The sequence below is a fragment of the Pantherophis guttatus genome, chromosome 2 (assembly GCF_059756535.1).
Source record: "Pantherophis guttatus breed Tessera chromosome 2, ASM5975653v1, whole genome shotgun sequence".
Taxonomy (NCBI): Eukaryota; Metazoa; Chordata; class Lepidosauria; order Squamata; family Colubridae; genus Pantherophis; species Pantherophis guttatus.
In genome coordinates this window covers 25,621,993-25,636,832 of record NC_142064.1, presented here as the reverse complement: position 1 = coordinate 25,636,832, position 14,840 = coordinate 25,621,993, and the positions used below count along the sequence as shown (strand labels likewise).

The following is a 14,840-nucleotide window of genomic DNA, read 5'->3' as shown; positions in this document are numbered from 1 at the left end:
CCCAAAGTGAAAGGTTTCATTGTTAATTCTCCACAATGCAAATTTTGTTGCTTCTGCAGAACACAGTGGCTCATTGAGGTGAACACAGTCATATAGATTTTGAGCCAAAGATTCAAGCAGAGCCACCAAAATAGGCCCAGATGGACACAAACACAGAGACAGTTCTAAACAGACAGCAGAACAATAGATGTTCGTCATGTAAACTCTTCAAAGGTTTTAGGTCCTCTGTGACTAAATTAATTTTCCCAAAGACCAGCCTTAAACATATACCAATGACACCAAGATATGGACAAATGACAGCTTTCATCAAATTATGATGAAACATATCACACCCATTTGCACCATTCAGGTGACCTTGAGGGCACAGATAAATCTCTAAGTGGCCTCAATGACTCTCATAAAGAATGCCAATGACCAGATGACTGCAAGGAATATAAATCTTTTCCATTCTCCACCATCATTCAGAACTGAAGAAGCTTCTTGGATGAGAAAGGAAATGTCTTCAAATAAAAAACAAAGTTCACTTACCTTTTGAAAAAGCACCTTTGGGACAACTATGACTTGGATGACTAAGAATCTCCATAAGCATTTAAACATATGCAGTTATATACACACAGATACACACACACATACATATATACTGTATATATTCATGTGTGTGTATAGAACTACCCAACTCCCTCCCTTCCCTTAAAGGAAAGATTGCAATCAACTACCCTTAATCCTTTCTGATGCTTCACAGTGCTTTTACAGCCCTCTCTAAAGATACAAAGTTCTGAATCAACATCCCAGAAAAGTCCTTGGACCCACCCACTGTTCACATTTTGACTTCAACTTGCCACTCAAACTTTGGTACAGCCCTTGAGCCAATGAAAATTGTGTATTGCTGCTCTAGAATATAAATGCTAATTCCTCACTCCAGTTATAGTGCACAGAGCAATATACAGCTCCCAAAAGGGAGGTTAAACCTATGATCTATTAAATGCATAATTTGCAGCTGTTCCTGCTAATTTTATCTTAATTAGAGGAAGGGCATGGAATCACTTTTTTTCTAGAAGTGAATAGTGGTATAGAAATAAACAATAATACTCCAGCTGAAGATTTTGAAAATGTAATTTAAATCTATAGGATGCGCTTTGGAATGGCTGAGCTATAACTAGCGGTTGCACTACCTTTGATGAATGTAAACTGAGACTTTCTGCTGTTCATATTTTGTATTTTTAATCTTAATATTTGCTCTGACAGAATCTAATTTTTAAGATAAGACAGTATACCAGCTGCTGAAGAACTCTTTTCAAATTATATTCATGGCTGTTTCCTTCAAAATTCAAAATAGGCTTAGAATGACAGTATTTGGTCTCATTGTAATTCTATGGTTTGAATATAACATAAACTTACCTTCCTGATGTATTTATACCACAAGGTGAATGGAGATGTGAAGTACAAATGAACAGCTTGAATGTACCAATATCCTGCTTGTTCTACAACATGGTTTACGATAGCAGAATTATATAGCATCACATACATGGATGACATCTGGGGATACTAAGAGCAAAGTTATATAGGTGACAGCAAGCAAAAAGCAACTTTGTGTATTTGAATACTCTATGTTATTTCTTCTTTTAGAAAGTCGAAAGAGGAATACAGTAGATCACCTTTGCTTGAAATTGGACAATCTCTACACTGGGTTATATTGGAGGACATTTACTCTAACAATAGCCGTTTGAATTATCTAGCAAACCAGTGAGAAACTGTTGCAAATCCTACATTTTATAAAAGTTTTAGAACCTCAAGTGAGAAGATACTGCTCCCAGACTCCCTGTGGAGGTAGCCTAGTCCCTTCCTTACTGACGATCCATAAATTTTTGAACATGGAATTGTTTTGGTGGGCTTTCCCTTGAGCTTTTCTTGATATCATCTTTTTGATTACTTATGTTGCTTTTAGTTTTCTTTTGGGGTGAAGGTTTATTTTATGGTTGTTATTTGTTCATTTCTGTCTGTTTGAAATGAGACCAAGGATGTTTTAGCTTGTTCTCTTTATAGTCAGTATAAACCATCAAGAGTCATTCTGAATGTACTGGAGCATCGTAACATTCTGTGTGTGAACTCCTGGAGATAGTAAACTTTTGAAATGTCATAAATAAACGGAGAGTGACAAAACAGAAACTAAACCAACAGAAAAAATCCTGGAATTGTCTAGAATGGTGATGGTGAACCTATGGCACAGGTGGCACGCGGAGCCATATCAGTGGGCACGTGAGCTCAGCGTGCATGCGCGCGCATGGCAACAAATTTTCAGGCCTTCTAGGCCCACCGGAAGTCAGTTTCTGGCCTCCAGAGGGCCTCTGGGGGGTTGGGGAAGGCCGTTTTTGCCCTCCCCAGGCTCCAAAAAGGCTCTGGAGCCCGGGGAGGGTGAAAAACGGGCCTACTGGGCCCACCATGCCATTGCGTGCCAAAAGTGGGGGGGAGCGCAGGGGGGGTTGTGCGCACATGTACAGGGTAGGGTGGGGTGCATAGAATTATGGGTATGGGCACTCGTGTGCGTGATCCCTCACTCTCCCCCTGCTTGTGGCACACGATGGCAAAAGGGTTAGCCATCACTGGTCTAGAAGAACTAAATGCTGAAATTCTCCTCAAAATCTCACATTCTCTTGGGATTTTATTAGACTGAAGAGAAAACCTTGCCCAAGATAAAACTTAAGAGATAAGACTGAAGTTGTTGCTGCTAGTTCCAAGTTCACAAGTAACTTTGAATTATTGCCTTCACTTATATATATATATAATATATATTTTATTTTTATATAGATATATATATATATATCTCAATCATATAAAATTATAAATCACTTTTGGTTTTCTTTAGAGGTAGTTATCTTACTCTATGGTTACAACAGGAATTTTGTTTTTTCTATAATCTACTCCCTCCCACCCCCCAAATCATCAAAACCATACATCAAAGTTTCCCAGCCTTGACAACTTCAAGATTTGTGGACTTTAACTCCCAAGGTCTTAAAGTTGCCAAGGTTGGAAAATTCTGCCATATATCAGAAATACATTTTTTCTGTTTCACACAAAAAGCCCAAAATAGAATTTGAGTAAGCAATAAACTTTGGTAATGTTTTTTTTTTATTATTTTTTTACCATAGATGGCAATTTGGCCATCTGAACATTAATCTTCATAATCCATTCCTCCATTCTGGGTAATGTTTAATCTTTCCACCTTTGTGCATAATTACTAGCAGCTTCTCCTTAGATGATTTAGTAGATTGGGCCAATTCAAGTTGGAGCAGGTGGACCTGCATACATGCAGGTGCCAAACCGTAAAAGGCTTTATAGGTCAAAACCAGCACTATAAATTATATTCAAGAACCAACTAGATAGTCCAAGCCAGATGGCTTTCCCTGCTGAGCTGCTCTCAGAGAAGTTCTCTAATTTTAGCTCACAAAAAATCAGCTTCTTTCCAAGTTTAAATGCATTTTATTACCATCTCTGCCACATCTGGAATTTCTACAGTCCAGTCTGCTATTTCCCATCAGGTCAGAAGGCATAAATGATAATTGCTGCAATAAAATACAAATCACAGACATCTTTCTTGAAATTGAAGCAGGCAGGTTAGATGCCTGTAGATATTATAGCACTTTTTGATCGACTGTCATTTTTATTCATCATTTTTCATACTCTAACTCAAAATCAGCAAGTACTATGGACTAATTGGGCTGCAAAGTCTAGATTAAATGGCAGCAAAAAGTAACCTGGTCCTATGTCATGAAGGCTTTAAAGGTGGTAACCAGTGGTGGGTTGCCCTCAGTTCGGACCGGTTCGCAAGAACCGGTAGTAAAACTGGCGGGAGGCTCCGCCCACTTATCTGGACATCATCATAGGTTATTTGCGCATGCAGGCATGATGCGAACCAGTAGTAAAGGTAAGTAGAACCCACCTCTGGTGGTAACCTTGAATTGCATCTGGAAGAAGCTAATGCAGCTCACACAACAGAGATGTAACAAGGGTGAACCTAAATGCATCCAACACTGTGTACACCACCGCATTGGGAACCAACTGTAACTTCTGAGTGGTCTTCAAAGCCTGTCCATGCAAAGCACAAAGCTAAAATCTAATCAGGAAGTGACCAAGGCATAAGTGACTATGAGCAAGATCTCCACATCCAGGAAAGGGCAAAATTGTTGCACAGATGAATCTGTGTAAGAGCCACAATAGTCAATGCTGCCACCTCCTGCTTGAGCTGCAATTTTGAGTCTAGGTCTCCAAAATTGTCCACCAGTTCAATCAGAGGAAGGGCCACCCTGTTTAGAGTCAAAGATGACACATTACCAGACTGTGGGAACCAAACCTCAAAGCTTGTCAGCGTTGAGTTGGAATCAGTCCCTTCCATCCATATTCTCATAGCATCAGACACTGGACCAGCTCACAGCAAACATCAACTGCCTGGCTCAAGGTGGGAATGTGTAATTGAATGTCATCAGTATACCGGTCCAGAAGGATATCACAGTCAATGGTATTGAAATCCATCAAGATGTCCAAGAAGGTCAGGACAGCATCTTCATCCTGAACCCTCCCACCCAAATTGTTGTCAGCAAGAGCAATCAATCTGCCTCAGTACTGTAACATGGCCTAAATCCAGGCTGAAAAAGGTCCAGTTAATATGCTTCACCCAGGGTGCTCTGTAACTGAACACCAACCATCCTCTTGAGGCTTGACAGAGGTTGTCCAACAGTGTACGCCCAAGAATGCTCTCTTGATAAGAGAGCACACTATCACTTCCTTCAAAGCAGGGGTGGGTTCTAAATTTTTTTACTACTGGTTCTGTGGGCGTGGCTTATTTTGTGGGTGTGGCTTGGAGGTCATGTGACTAGGTGGGCATGGCTAGCTGGTCAGAGTCATTTCTGGAAGGTCCTCACACTTACGACCAGTCCTTGCACTTACGACCCGACTCATTTGTTTGCTTTTAACACTGATCAGCTGTAGGACGGCCCTTTGAAGCCCCGCGGCAAGAGTTTAAACAGTTTTTTTTCCCTCTAGTCATCAGCTGGGACTCAGGAGGCAGCAATAGATTGGGACCAAATAAAAGGTAAGAATAATGTGGGTGGAGGGTGGGTGGGAGGGTGGGGGGGGGAGAACCGGTTCGGTGATGTCATATCGTCACTGCTACCGGCTCGGCCGAACCGGACCGAACCGGGATGAACCCACCACTGCTTCAAAGCAAGCAGTATTATCCCCTCCTACAAAGAGGCATTTACCATTGCTTGGACCCATCCACAAGCCCCCTCCAGGGAGACCTTAACCATTCAGGAAGGCAAATGGCCAAATCCACAAGTGTAAGGACCCCATCCAGTGGTGAAATCCAATTTTTTTTTACTACTGGTTCTGTGGGCGTGGCTTGGTGGGCGTGGTGTGGCTTGGTGGGCATGGCAGGGGAAGGATACTGCAAAATCTCCATTCCCACCACACTCCAGGGGAAGGATACTGCAGAATCTCGATTCCCACCCCACTCTAGGGCCAGCCAGAGGTGGTATTTGCCGGTTCTCCGAACTGCTCAAAATTTCTGCTACTGGTTCTCCAGAACCTATCAGAACCTGCTGTATTTCACCCCTGACCCCATCTATATCCTTAGGATAACAGATCCAGTTGGAATCCAATTCTAAGCGAAATCAAACAACTTTGTCTAACAAACATTGGTAATACACTTCACAGCAGGCCTGCAAAGGGTCTCCCAACTTCTTCTTACCTAGGAGGCACCTAGTCACCAAAGTAGGATTGGACCAAGGTAACTAATAAAATATTGAGCCATGGTGGCGCAGTGGTTAGAATGCAGTACTGCAGGCTACTTCTGCTGACTGCCAGCTGCCTGCAATTTGGCAGTTCGAATCTCACCAGGCTCAAGGTTGACTCAGCTTTTCATCCTTCCAAGGTTGATAAAATGAGGATCCAGATTGTTGGGGGCAATATGCTGACTCTGTAAACTGCTTAGAGAGGGCTGTAAAGCACTATGAAGCAGTATATAAGTCTAAGTGTTATTGCTATTGCTATTATGTTGCAGAAATAACCTTTTATTTTTAAAGTATTAAAATTCAGATTTGTTACATACATCCAGTATAATGGCAAATGGAAATATTAAAAGAAAACCCTTTCTGTGTCATAATTTCTGCTGTAAAATGCTATTCAATATTTATTTATTTCTCATACTTAACTTTTTCTCCAGGAACTCAAAAATACTTCTTCCCATTTTTCTTCAGAACAACTTTATGCAGAAGCTTGAATTAAAAGACAGTAACTGATCCAACATCATCTAGTGAGCTTCATTTAGAAAGTATTTGCACATCATTCTTTATGATCCTACATTCAACCAAGTTTCTTGATTCAATTAGCATTTTAATCCATAATCCATAGCTGCCAGCCTCTTTATGAAACACCATTAAGAGTAGAAAGTGAGCTTCAAGGTGTAATTTACAGACTGAATTCATAGCTGCTGCTTGATATTAATAGTTGCTCCTGGTATTTGGAGGCATGGGGGGAAGGGATGTTCTTCCCAGCCAAAAAAGAAAAATCAAAATCTGTCTATTTCCAAAATATTTAGGTCATGTATACAAGATCCTTAGTTTCAGAAAGAGGGTAAGCAACGAATAAATAGAGTAATAAATTAAATTTAAACAAAATAAAATAATATAAGTAAAAATGAAATTTTGGTCAGCAGATGCAGCAAAAAAATATAGAAGAATTTTTTTTCCAGAAAGCAGGACCTCTATTATTTAAAGCAACTACATCCTTTTTCAGACTTATTTGTAAATCTGTTTTAATGCAATGCCTAATCCAACTATTAAAGCAACTGCATCTTCTTCCAGACTCACACAAAATCCTGAAAAAAGACATAGCTACTTTAATGAGTGGCAGTGGGGCTCATTGCTGATTGCATAAATTTGATACATTTCTTCTGAAGTTTAAAGCTTCACAATCATTTTAAAATCAGTTGTGTTTGTAATGAACTAGATATTTTCAGACATAAAATATCCTTTTCCTTTGGAGCAGTGGTGAAATCCAATTTTTTTTACTACTGGTTCTGTGGGCATGGCTTGGTGGACGTGGCTTCCACACTCCAGGGGAAGGATATTGCAAAATCTCCATTCCCACTCCACTCTGGGGCCAGCCAGAGGTGGTATTTGCAGGTTCTCCGAACTACTCAAAATTTCCGCTACAGGTTCTCCGAACTGCTCAAAATTTCCGATATCTGTTCTCCGAACTACTCAAAATTTCTGCTACCGGTTCTCCAGAACCTGTCAGGACCTGCTGGATTTCACCCCTGTTTTGGAGGTAGGTAAAATCCACCCTGGACAGCTTAATGTATTTTTCCCAGGCACATTCCTACATGGGTACAGTGTGGCTTCAGGATTGTGGCAATTACAATTATTTCAACCTTTCCATTGAACATTAAAGTAGATGATCTCTGCTTAAGGAACAACTGTCATTTTCCAGCTGTCCGTACTCACCCTAAAGCAATTAGTAACATTAAATGGCACAAGCACAGATTAGTATTGAAGAAGGAATCTCCATGTGTCATGTGGAATTAGGAATATGTGTCTCTGTCTGTGTCTCCCTATAATCCTTATGATTCAGCACTGTTATTCCTAGGCTCATACAAAACATAGGACAATCACTGCAAACTCTAGTGAGACAGAATGTTTTGTAACCAGGCTTCTAAAACAGGTTTCAGTGATGTGTTCCAAAATTATATCACATCTAACCCTTTTAACAGAACTGCACAGATAATACTTGTAAAGCATGTGGATGTACACATCATGAAGCATCTCTTTTCTTCTTTTCAGAAATAGTCTAAGAGCAAAATCTCCCATTATGGAGCCTATAGATTTAAAGCAACAGTCATTTTTAAACAGATACAATGGAAAACAGAAAATCATGAAAGACTATGACCCAGTATAGCAAAATCTGAATATTGGAATGGTTGGTAACGGTTCTTTAACTTTTGTTAAAGATCAATAACACTCAGACACAAATGTTCATATGTTAGTAATTATTTTTAAATGACACTTTTCAGAATGGGATATACATTATGCAATAGAGTTGTGTTTTGCTTCTCTTTCTGTATCTTCTTTTCTATCAGGAGTGAAATCCAGCAGGTTCTCACAGGTTCTGGAGAACTGGTAGAGGAAATTTTGAGCAGTTCGGAGAAACGGCAAATACCACCTCTGGCTGGCCCCAGAGTGGGGAGGGAATGGGGATTTTGCAGTATCCTTCCCCTGGAGTGGGGTGGGAATGGAGATTTTGCACTATCCTTCCCCTGGAGTGGGGTGGGAATGGAGATTTTGCACTATCCTTCCCCTGCCACGCCCACCAAGCCATGCCCACCAAGCCACACTACGCCCACCAAGCCATGCCCAAAGAACCGGTAGTAAAAAAATTTGGATTTCACCACTGTTTTCTATGTATACTGTTGTAATGTCATTTTTGAAAAGCAAATGAGGAGAAAAGGAAATGTGACTGTGAATTTTGGAACCTGGCAGAGTTTGTTACCATCCTGGTTTTGCTCCTTCATAGGATAGCAGAAAAATATTGCAATGAGAGAGGTACACAATGTTCTGGCAGATTATTGTAAAATAGTGCTGCTCACAGGTTTTCTGTTTGCCTATCAATTGTTGGATTAGAGGATCAGAACTGGGCAAAGCTATGCTGAAATCCTCACTAAATTACACAATTTCCAGGATGATTTTGGGTAAATCTCTGTGGACATAATTTAGAAAGAAAGAAAAAAAGTGCTCTTCTTTGCAAAAAAAAAAAAAAAAGTAGATGAGAAATAAGACTTATTTAAAATTCTGAAAGAATACTAAAAAAGAAAAAAAAAGCACTTACTTCAAATCTACTTTGAGAAGCAGGGGTGCCCACAGAAGGGCATGATAAAAAGTCATGATAGGTACCACCAGACTGCAAACAAAGCTTTTGTCTTCTTTTCGTATGCTTTGCATACATCATTAATGTGTTGCATAAATCATGTGTGTTGTGGAACTTTGATCTCACTGTTGTAGTCACTATCTTGATTTTTTTTTTTCATCACACCCTGAGGATATCTTTTGAAGCTGTGTGGCCCTTTTTCTTCTAAAAGCAAAACCTGGCCTGACCCTTCTCCAATTTTCCCACTCTATATGCCAAGCAGAGGTGGGTTTCAGCAGGTTCTGACCAGTTCTGGAGAACCGGTAGCGGAAATTGTAAGTAGTTCGGAGAACTGGTAGTAAAAATTCTGAGTAGCCCCGCCCCCATCTATTCTCTGCCTCCCAAGTTTAAGTTTAAGTTTAAGTTTAATGCGATTTCTATGCCGCCCTACCTCCAATGGACTCAGGGAGGCTCACAACAGTAAAATACACAATGACATTAATGCAATATAAAATTAAAAGTCCGAATTAAAACAGTTTAAAATCAGTTTAAAAACTATTAAGAACCACCATCACCCTTATCAGTCCAGGCTATGAAATAACCAGGTCTTCAAATCACGGCGAAACGAGTGAAGGTCAGGGGCCATCCGAAGCTCCAAAGGAAGCTTGTTCCAAAGGGTAGGTGTGCCCACAGAGAAAGCTCTCCCCCTGGGGGTCGCCAGCCGACATTGTCTGGCCGACGGCACCCTGAAGCAGCCCTGTCTGTGGGAACGCACTGGGCAATTGGAGATTGTTGCTGGCTGCAGGGGTCCGACAAATATCCCGGACTTAAGCCATGAAGGGCTTTATAGGTGATAACCAGCACCTTGAACCTCACCCGAAGGGCAACCAGTCCCAGATGATTGGGAGGAAATGGGGATTTTGCAGTAACTTTCCCCTGGATTGGGGTGGGAATGGAGATTTTACAGTATCCTTCCCCTGACCCGCCCAACAAGCCACACCCAGCAAGCCATGCCATGCCCAGCAAGCCACATCCACAGAACTGGTAGTAAAATTTTTTGAAACCCACCACTGATGCCAAGTTGTGCGAAATACATCATGATGGTTTAAATTACAGGAGAGTTATAGTAAAGACTCCACTGACTTCTGAAAGCTACACCACTTTTTTGGGGTGGGGAAAAATATAATAAGGGTTTTCCTTTGACTTTCCCCAGAATGCTTTTTCATCTTCCCACTCTTAAGATTTTTTCTAGCTTCAATGTCTGATTCTTCTTAATTTGTTGGCAATAGAAAGATTGGCTAGTTGCTGCCAGATGGTTTAAATCCATATTCAATCATAGGCATTTGTGTGATTCTGGGTATCTCACCAGTAAGGTGAAGCAGAACTTTAAAAAGGATACACAATGTTAAACATGCTTCCTATTTCTTCCGCTTGTGATGCTCAAGATCACAATGAATGAAAGAACACCCCCTGTAAACCATCAAAACAGGGGTGAAACCCAACAGGTTCTAACAGGTTCTGGAGAACCGGTAGTGGAAATTTTGAGCAGTTCGGAGAACTGGCAAATACCATCTCTGGCTGGCCTCAGAGTGGGGTGGGAATGGAGATTTTGCAATATCCTTCCCCTGCCATGCCCACCAAGCCACGCCCACCAAGCCAAGCCATACCACGCCCAAGCCACGCCCACAAAACCGGAAGTAAAAAATCTTGGATTTTACCACTGAATAAAAGAATTGGAAGATTTCTTTTGGAGTTTTCCAATTATTGTGATCTTCAAGACCTCAAGCAGAAGCACTGTACCTGAGATGACCAGAGTGATATGAAACTGCACAATTGGCAAAAGACCTTGGAGGTCATCTTGTTGATGCAGGAACTTTGTAAATATAAGAGTGTCTAGACATTCCTTCAACATCAGCCATGAAGAAAAGCTCATCCAGGCAAATGTATCCCAGATACAACGGATCTCAGCCTTAAGGATTTTTTCTGGGAAAACTTGACATTGACTTTCTTAAATATTTCTAGTCCTTTCTCTTTCCGGCAGTGTTTCTTAGCAGCTTGAAGATGCCCAGTGATAGCTGGGGAATTCTCAAGGATTGCGGTCCACGCACATCTTCAAATTGCCAATTGTTGAGAACCATTGCCAGCAACTGAAACCAGGTTTCTCTCCAGCCCCCAGTGTTTTCAACACCTCTGTAAGGACTCCATCTCGCCAGCAGTTACAACTCGACGTTGTGTGTGTGTGTGTGTGTGTGTGTGTGTGTGTGCAGGAACTAGCACCTATGAATCAGCCAACCTGCCTTTGCAAAAGGCAGCTGTACCCCGTTGCAGCGCGCAGCCTAACGCCACCTTCTGAATCTGCCACCCTCTTTTGAAAGAACCCGCTGAGGGACTGCTTGGCAAGTGAGCAGGAGGCGGGGGACATCTTCCCGCGGGTTCTGTAGACCAGGTCTCCAACCTTGGCTACTTTAAGCCTGGTGGACTTCAACTCCCAGAATTCCCCAGCCAGCAAAGCTGGCTGGGGAATTCTAGGAGTTGAAGTCCACCAGGCTTAAAGTAGTCAAGGTTGGAGACCCCTGCATCCGTAACTCTTTTCTCTTTAAGCGACAGACCGAGTGTGAAAACTCATAGACGAAGCTCCAAATCAAAAGCCACCGGCAGGTCAGGTTTGGAGCGCCCACACCACACCTCACCGAGCGGGAGGCGGTTTTTTGGGGGAAAAAAACGCCGGTTCAGCCAAGCTGAAGGAAAAGGCCCATCCCTCCTCCTCCTACACCCCCCCCTACCTCTCTCTCAAGGGCTCCGCCGGGTCGCTCAATGTCGAGACGAGGGAAGGGGGCCGAAGGGGCGGAGCCAGGCGGGGCGTTCCACCAGCAGAGGGCGCGGAGCGGTAAAATCCGGCTTTTCTCTCCCTGTCTCTTTTTTTTCTCTCTCTCTCTCACTCTCTCTCCGCCCCTGTCGGTCGGTGCCAGAGCGAGAAGCGGCTCTTGCCGGCTTGGCCAATGCCAGGAGCGGCACAGGGCAATGAAGCGCTGCTGAAGGGCGGGTAGGACCAGCCAGCAGCGCCGCCGCCGCCTCCTCTTCCTCCTCCTCCTCTCCTCAGTGCTCAGAGGGAGCCCGGCTCGCCTAGCTGGCTCTCTCTCTCTTTTTCTTCCGCCGGCGGCTCAAGTGGAGCCGGACAGGCTGGAGCGCTCTCCTGGTCGCCGGACCTTGCCATGGAGGGCAACAAGCCGGGTTCCTCGCCCGGCAGCCGGGACGAAGGCAGTCCCAGCACCAACGCCTGCTCCCAGGCAAAGACGGCAGCGGAGAAAGGGCTGAGCAGCCCGAGCGCCGGCGGGAGCCTTAAGGAGCATGGCAATTCGGTCTGTTTCAAACTGGAAGGCAACGGCGGCGCCGAAGAACCGGCGGGGGGTTTCGACAACGCCGAAGGCGCCCGGCGCCAGTACGGCTTCATGCAGCGGCAGTTCACGTCCATGCTGCAGCCCGGGGTTAACAAATTCTCCCTCCGCATGTTCGGCAGCCAGAGAGCGGTGGAGAAGGAGCAGGAAAGGGTTAAAACTGCAGGATTCTGGATCATCCATCCGTACAGCGACTTCAGGTGAGGGGCGCTTGGTTGGGCGGCAGGAAAAGAGAGCCGGTTTGCAACTGGTGAGGTTGAGCAGGCGTGGGCCAACTCTGTCCCAACTGCAAGGGGCGTATTTATTGCTCGTTTTGAAAGTGCCAGCCGGATGTTCGGTGCTGTACAAAATATCTCTGGATGTCAAACCTAGAAGTGTGTTGCACTCTCTGAGTTGATAACTCAGAGGAGAGAGGAGGAGGGATAGGATGAAATGTTTCTGTCTGTCGCCTTAGTCAGCATTGTCTGTCTCTCTTCAGCCCACTCCAATAATTTGATATCTGCTGCTGACGAGAATTGTGGAAAAAAAATAAATAAATGCTGGGACTTCTGCTTAAAGGCACATCCTATTTTTATTTTTAATCTCAGAGAGCTACTTTAGTCTTCTTCCCTGGCAAAGTTTTCTTCACCAGAAGTCATTCCTGTCTCAAGAAAGACCATCCAAGAAACTAGAAGCGAGGATGAGGGCCATAGAAATTACAGAGCTTCTTCCTCCCTTTTCCGTTTCTTCTGTCTTCCTGCAAAAAACAAGAATCAAATTCCATTTGGAAAACACATGCCAGTCTTGTCCATAAATCTAAATACGCTCCTGGGTACACTTATTTGCTTATTTTAAAATTAGATTTCATCTTTCCTCTGAGACATTAAGGTGATGGAAATGAAGAATGTTCTCTGTCATTTCCTGTCCATGGTAATTCTCTGATGTAGGATACTGAATATTTGTTTGGCCACAAATCGTACAGTAGTGGCTTTTTCCCCACACAAATTGCTTTACTTGGGAACTAAGTTTATTCATTTATTTATTCATTCCTGGGTTTACATGGGAATACGTTGATCCATGAATGTAACTGAACAGGTTAGGTTCACATATAGCCCCTAATCTACAAATAAATAAATTTCAAAATCAACTTTATCATTAACCAAGCATAGACCATGTAAAAGCAGAAAATTGAATTGTTAGCTGATTTGGTTAAGCAAGTTTGGGGCATATAACCACTGAATTCCTTGCTGAATGGAGACTTGAACCTGGATTTCTCCGATTCCGATTCAACTCCTTAAGCAGAGATAACACTGGCTTTCAGAATGCTATCATAACCTTTGGGATTTGAACTGGCAAGCTGGCTCATTTGCATGGCTTTCAGTCCCAATGGAACAGATTATTCTTAAACACCTGACAAGAAGCTAATTTTTTCTTCCTGTCAGCTTCAGAATATGTTGCTTAAACAGATAATCTGATTCACCTAGCCTTGCTTTAAAGGGAAAAAAAACAATACCTCTTTTTAAAAAATCCCATGTATTTATTTCATTTGATATCTTGCCTTCAATTCAAGAATTGAAGCAAAAGTATGTATTGCTTCCCACCATTTTACTTTCACAAGAAGCCCACAAAGTTGATTAAACTGACAGGTGATGACTTGTCCAAGGTCATCCTAGGAGCTTCATTCCTGAGACAGTATTTGACCCCAGGATGCACTAGTCTCGATCTGCTAATGTAACCATTGTATAATATTTTTTCTTATGACCTTCAGTTTTGAAGGATAGACAGGTTGGAGTTTTAAAAATCTCCCCTTTTTTTTCTTAACAAATAAAAATATTTCACTGATTTTTTACAATATATTTTTATACATATTTTAATCCATTCCATTCATTCATCCAATATTGATATTAGACCTTGCATTAAAAAAAACCTTTCACAGAAAAAGCAAGCAATGTGAAATATGACTTTACTGTCATTCCCATTTTATAATAATAGGACTGTTCCTTACTTTATCTTCTGCAAAAAGTATTCATTCTCTGAAGTGAAAAGCCGGTGGTTGCTGGCACACTTATTGTGTGGAATCTGTTGAAAGTTGATAGGTACTGTTTTTCAACAAACCAAGAACCACTAATGTCTAAAAACTGTACATATCCCTTCCTTTCATTCATTGTTGTAGCAAGTAATCATTTCCCCTCCAGCTGACCAAAGAGGACAAACAAATATACAAGCTTTCTTTTGAAAGGTGAGGAAAAAAATATTTACATGTAACTCTTTGGGTGGTGCCAAAATTAGAACAATGTAATTGACCTTGACTAGAGTCCTGTGCAAAATGCTCTTTTCTAAGCACAGAAAATTGGGGGAGAAGCCACTTTGGTGCATTTAACATTTGCATTAGGGATTGATTCAAAGCCATTTAAGTCGTTTCTCTCCTAATCAATTCAGAAAATCAAATGAAATTGACTCAGTTTTCTGAATAGATTAAAATAATTAGATTGGTTATTTGAATTAAATTAATCATTTTGTTTGGATTGGGGTTGATCTGTATACCTCAAATACATATATTAAACGTAATAT

The 14,840-nt window shown here is 42.1% G+C and overlaps 1 protein-coding gene and 1 long non-coding RNA gene across 2 annotated transcripts in view; one reads left to right on the top strand and one right to left on the bottom strand.

Moving 5' to 3' along the window:
- Nucleotides 1-1,398: 1,398 nt before the first annotated feature.
- Nucleotides 1,399-11,725, bottom strand: LOC148115050 (uncharacterized). The gene is made up of 3 exons (XR_015732074.1): nucleotides 11,679-11,725; nucleotides 3,485-3,560; nucleotides 1,399-1,545 (listed from the first exon to the last, which is right to left on the bottom strand). It is a non-coding gene; the product is annotated as an uncharacterized LOC148115050 (long non-coding RNA).
- Nucleotides 11,726-11,832: 107 nt separating this feature from the next.
- HCN1 (hyperpolarization activated cyclic nucleotide gated potassium channel 1) overlaps nucleotides 11,833-14,840 on the top strand; it is a 175,995-nt gene continuing 172,987 nt past the window's right edge. The window contains exon 1 of the mRNA XM_034440840.3: nucleotides 11,833-12,490. Within this exon, the coding sequence (XP_034296731.1) occupies nucleotides 12,108-12,490 (383 nt within the window). The 5' untranslated portion in view covers nucleotides 11,833-12,107. The remainder of the gene's footprint in view (nucleotides 12,491-14,840) is intronic.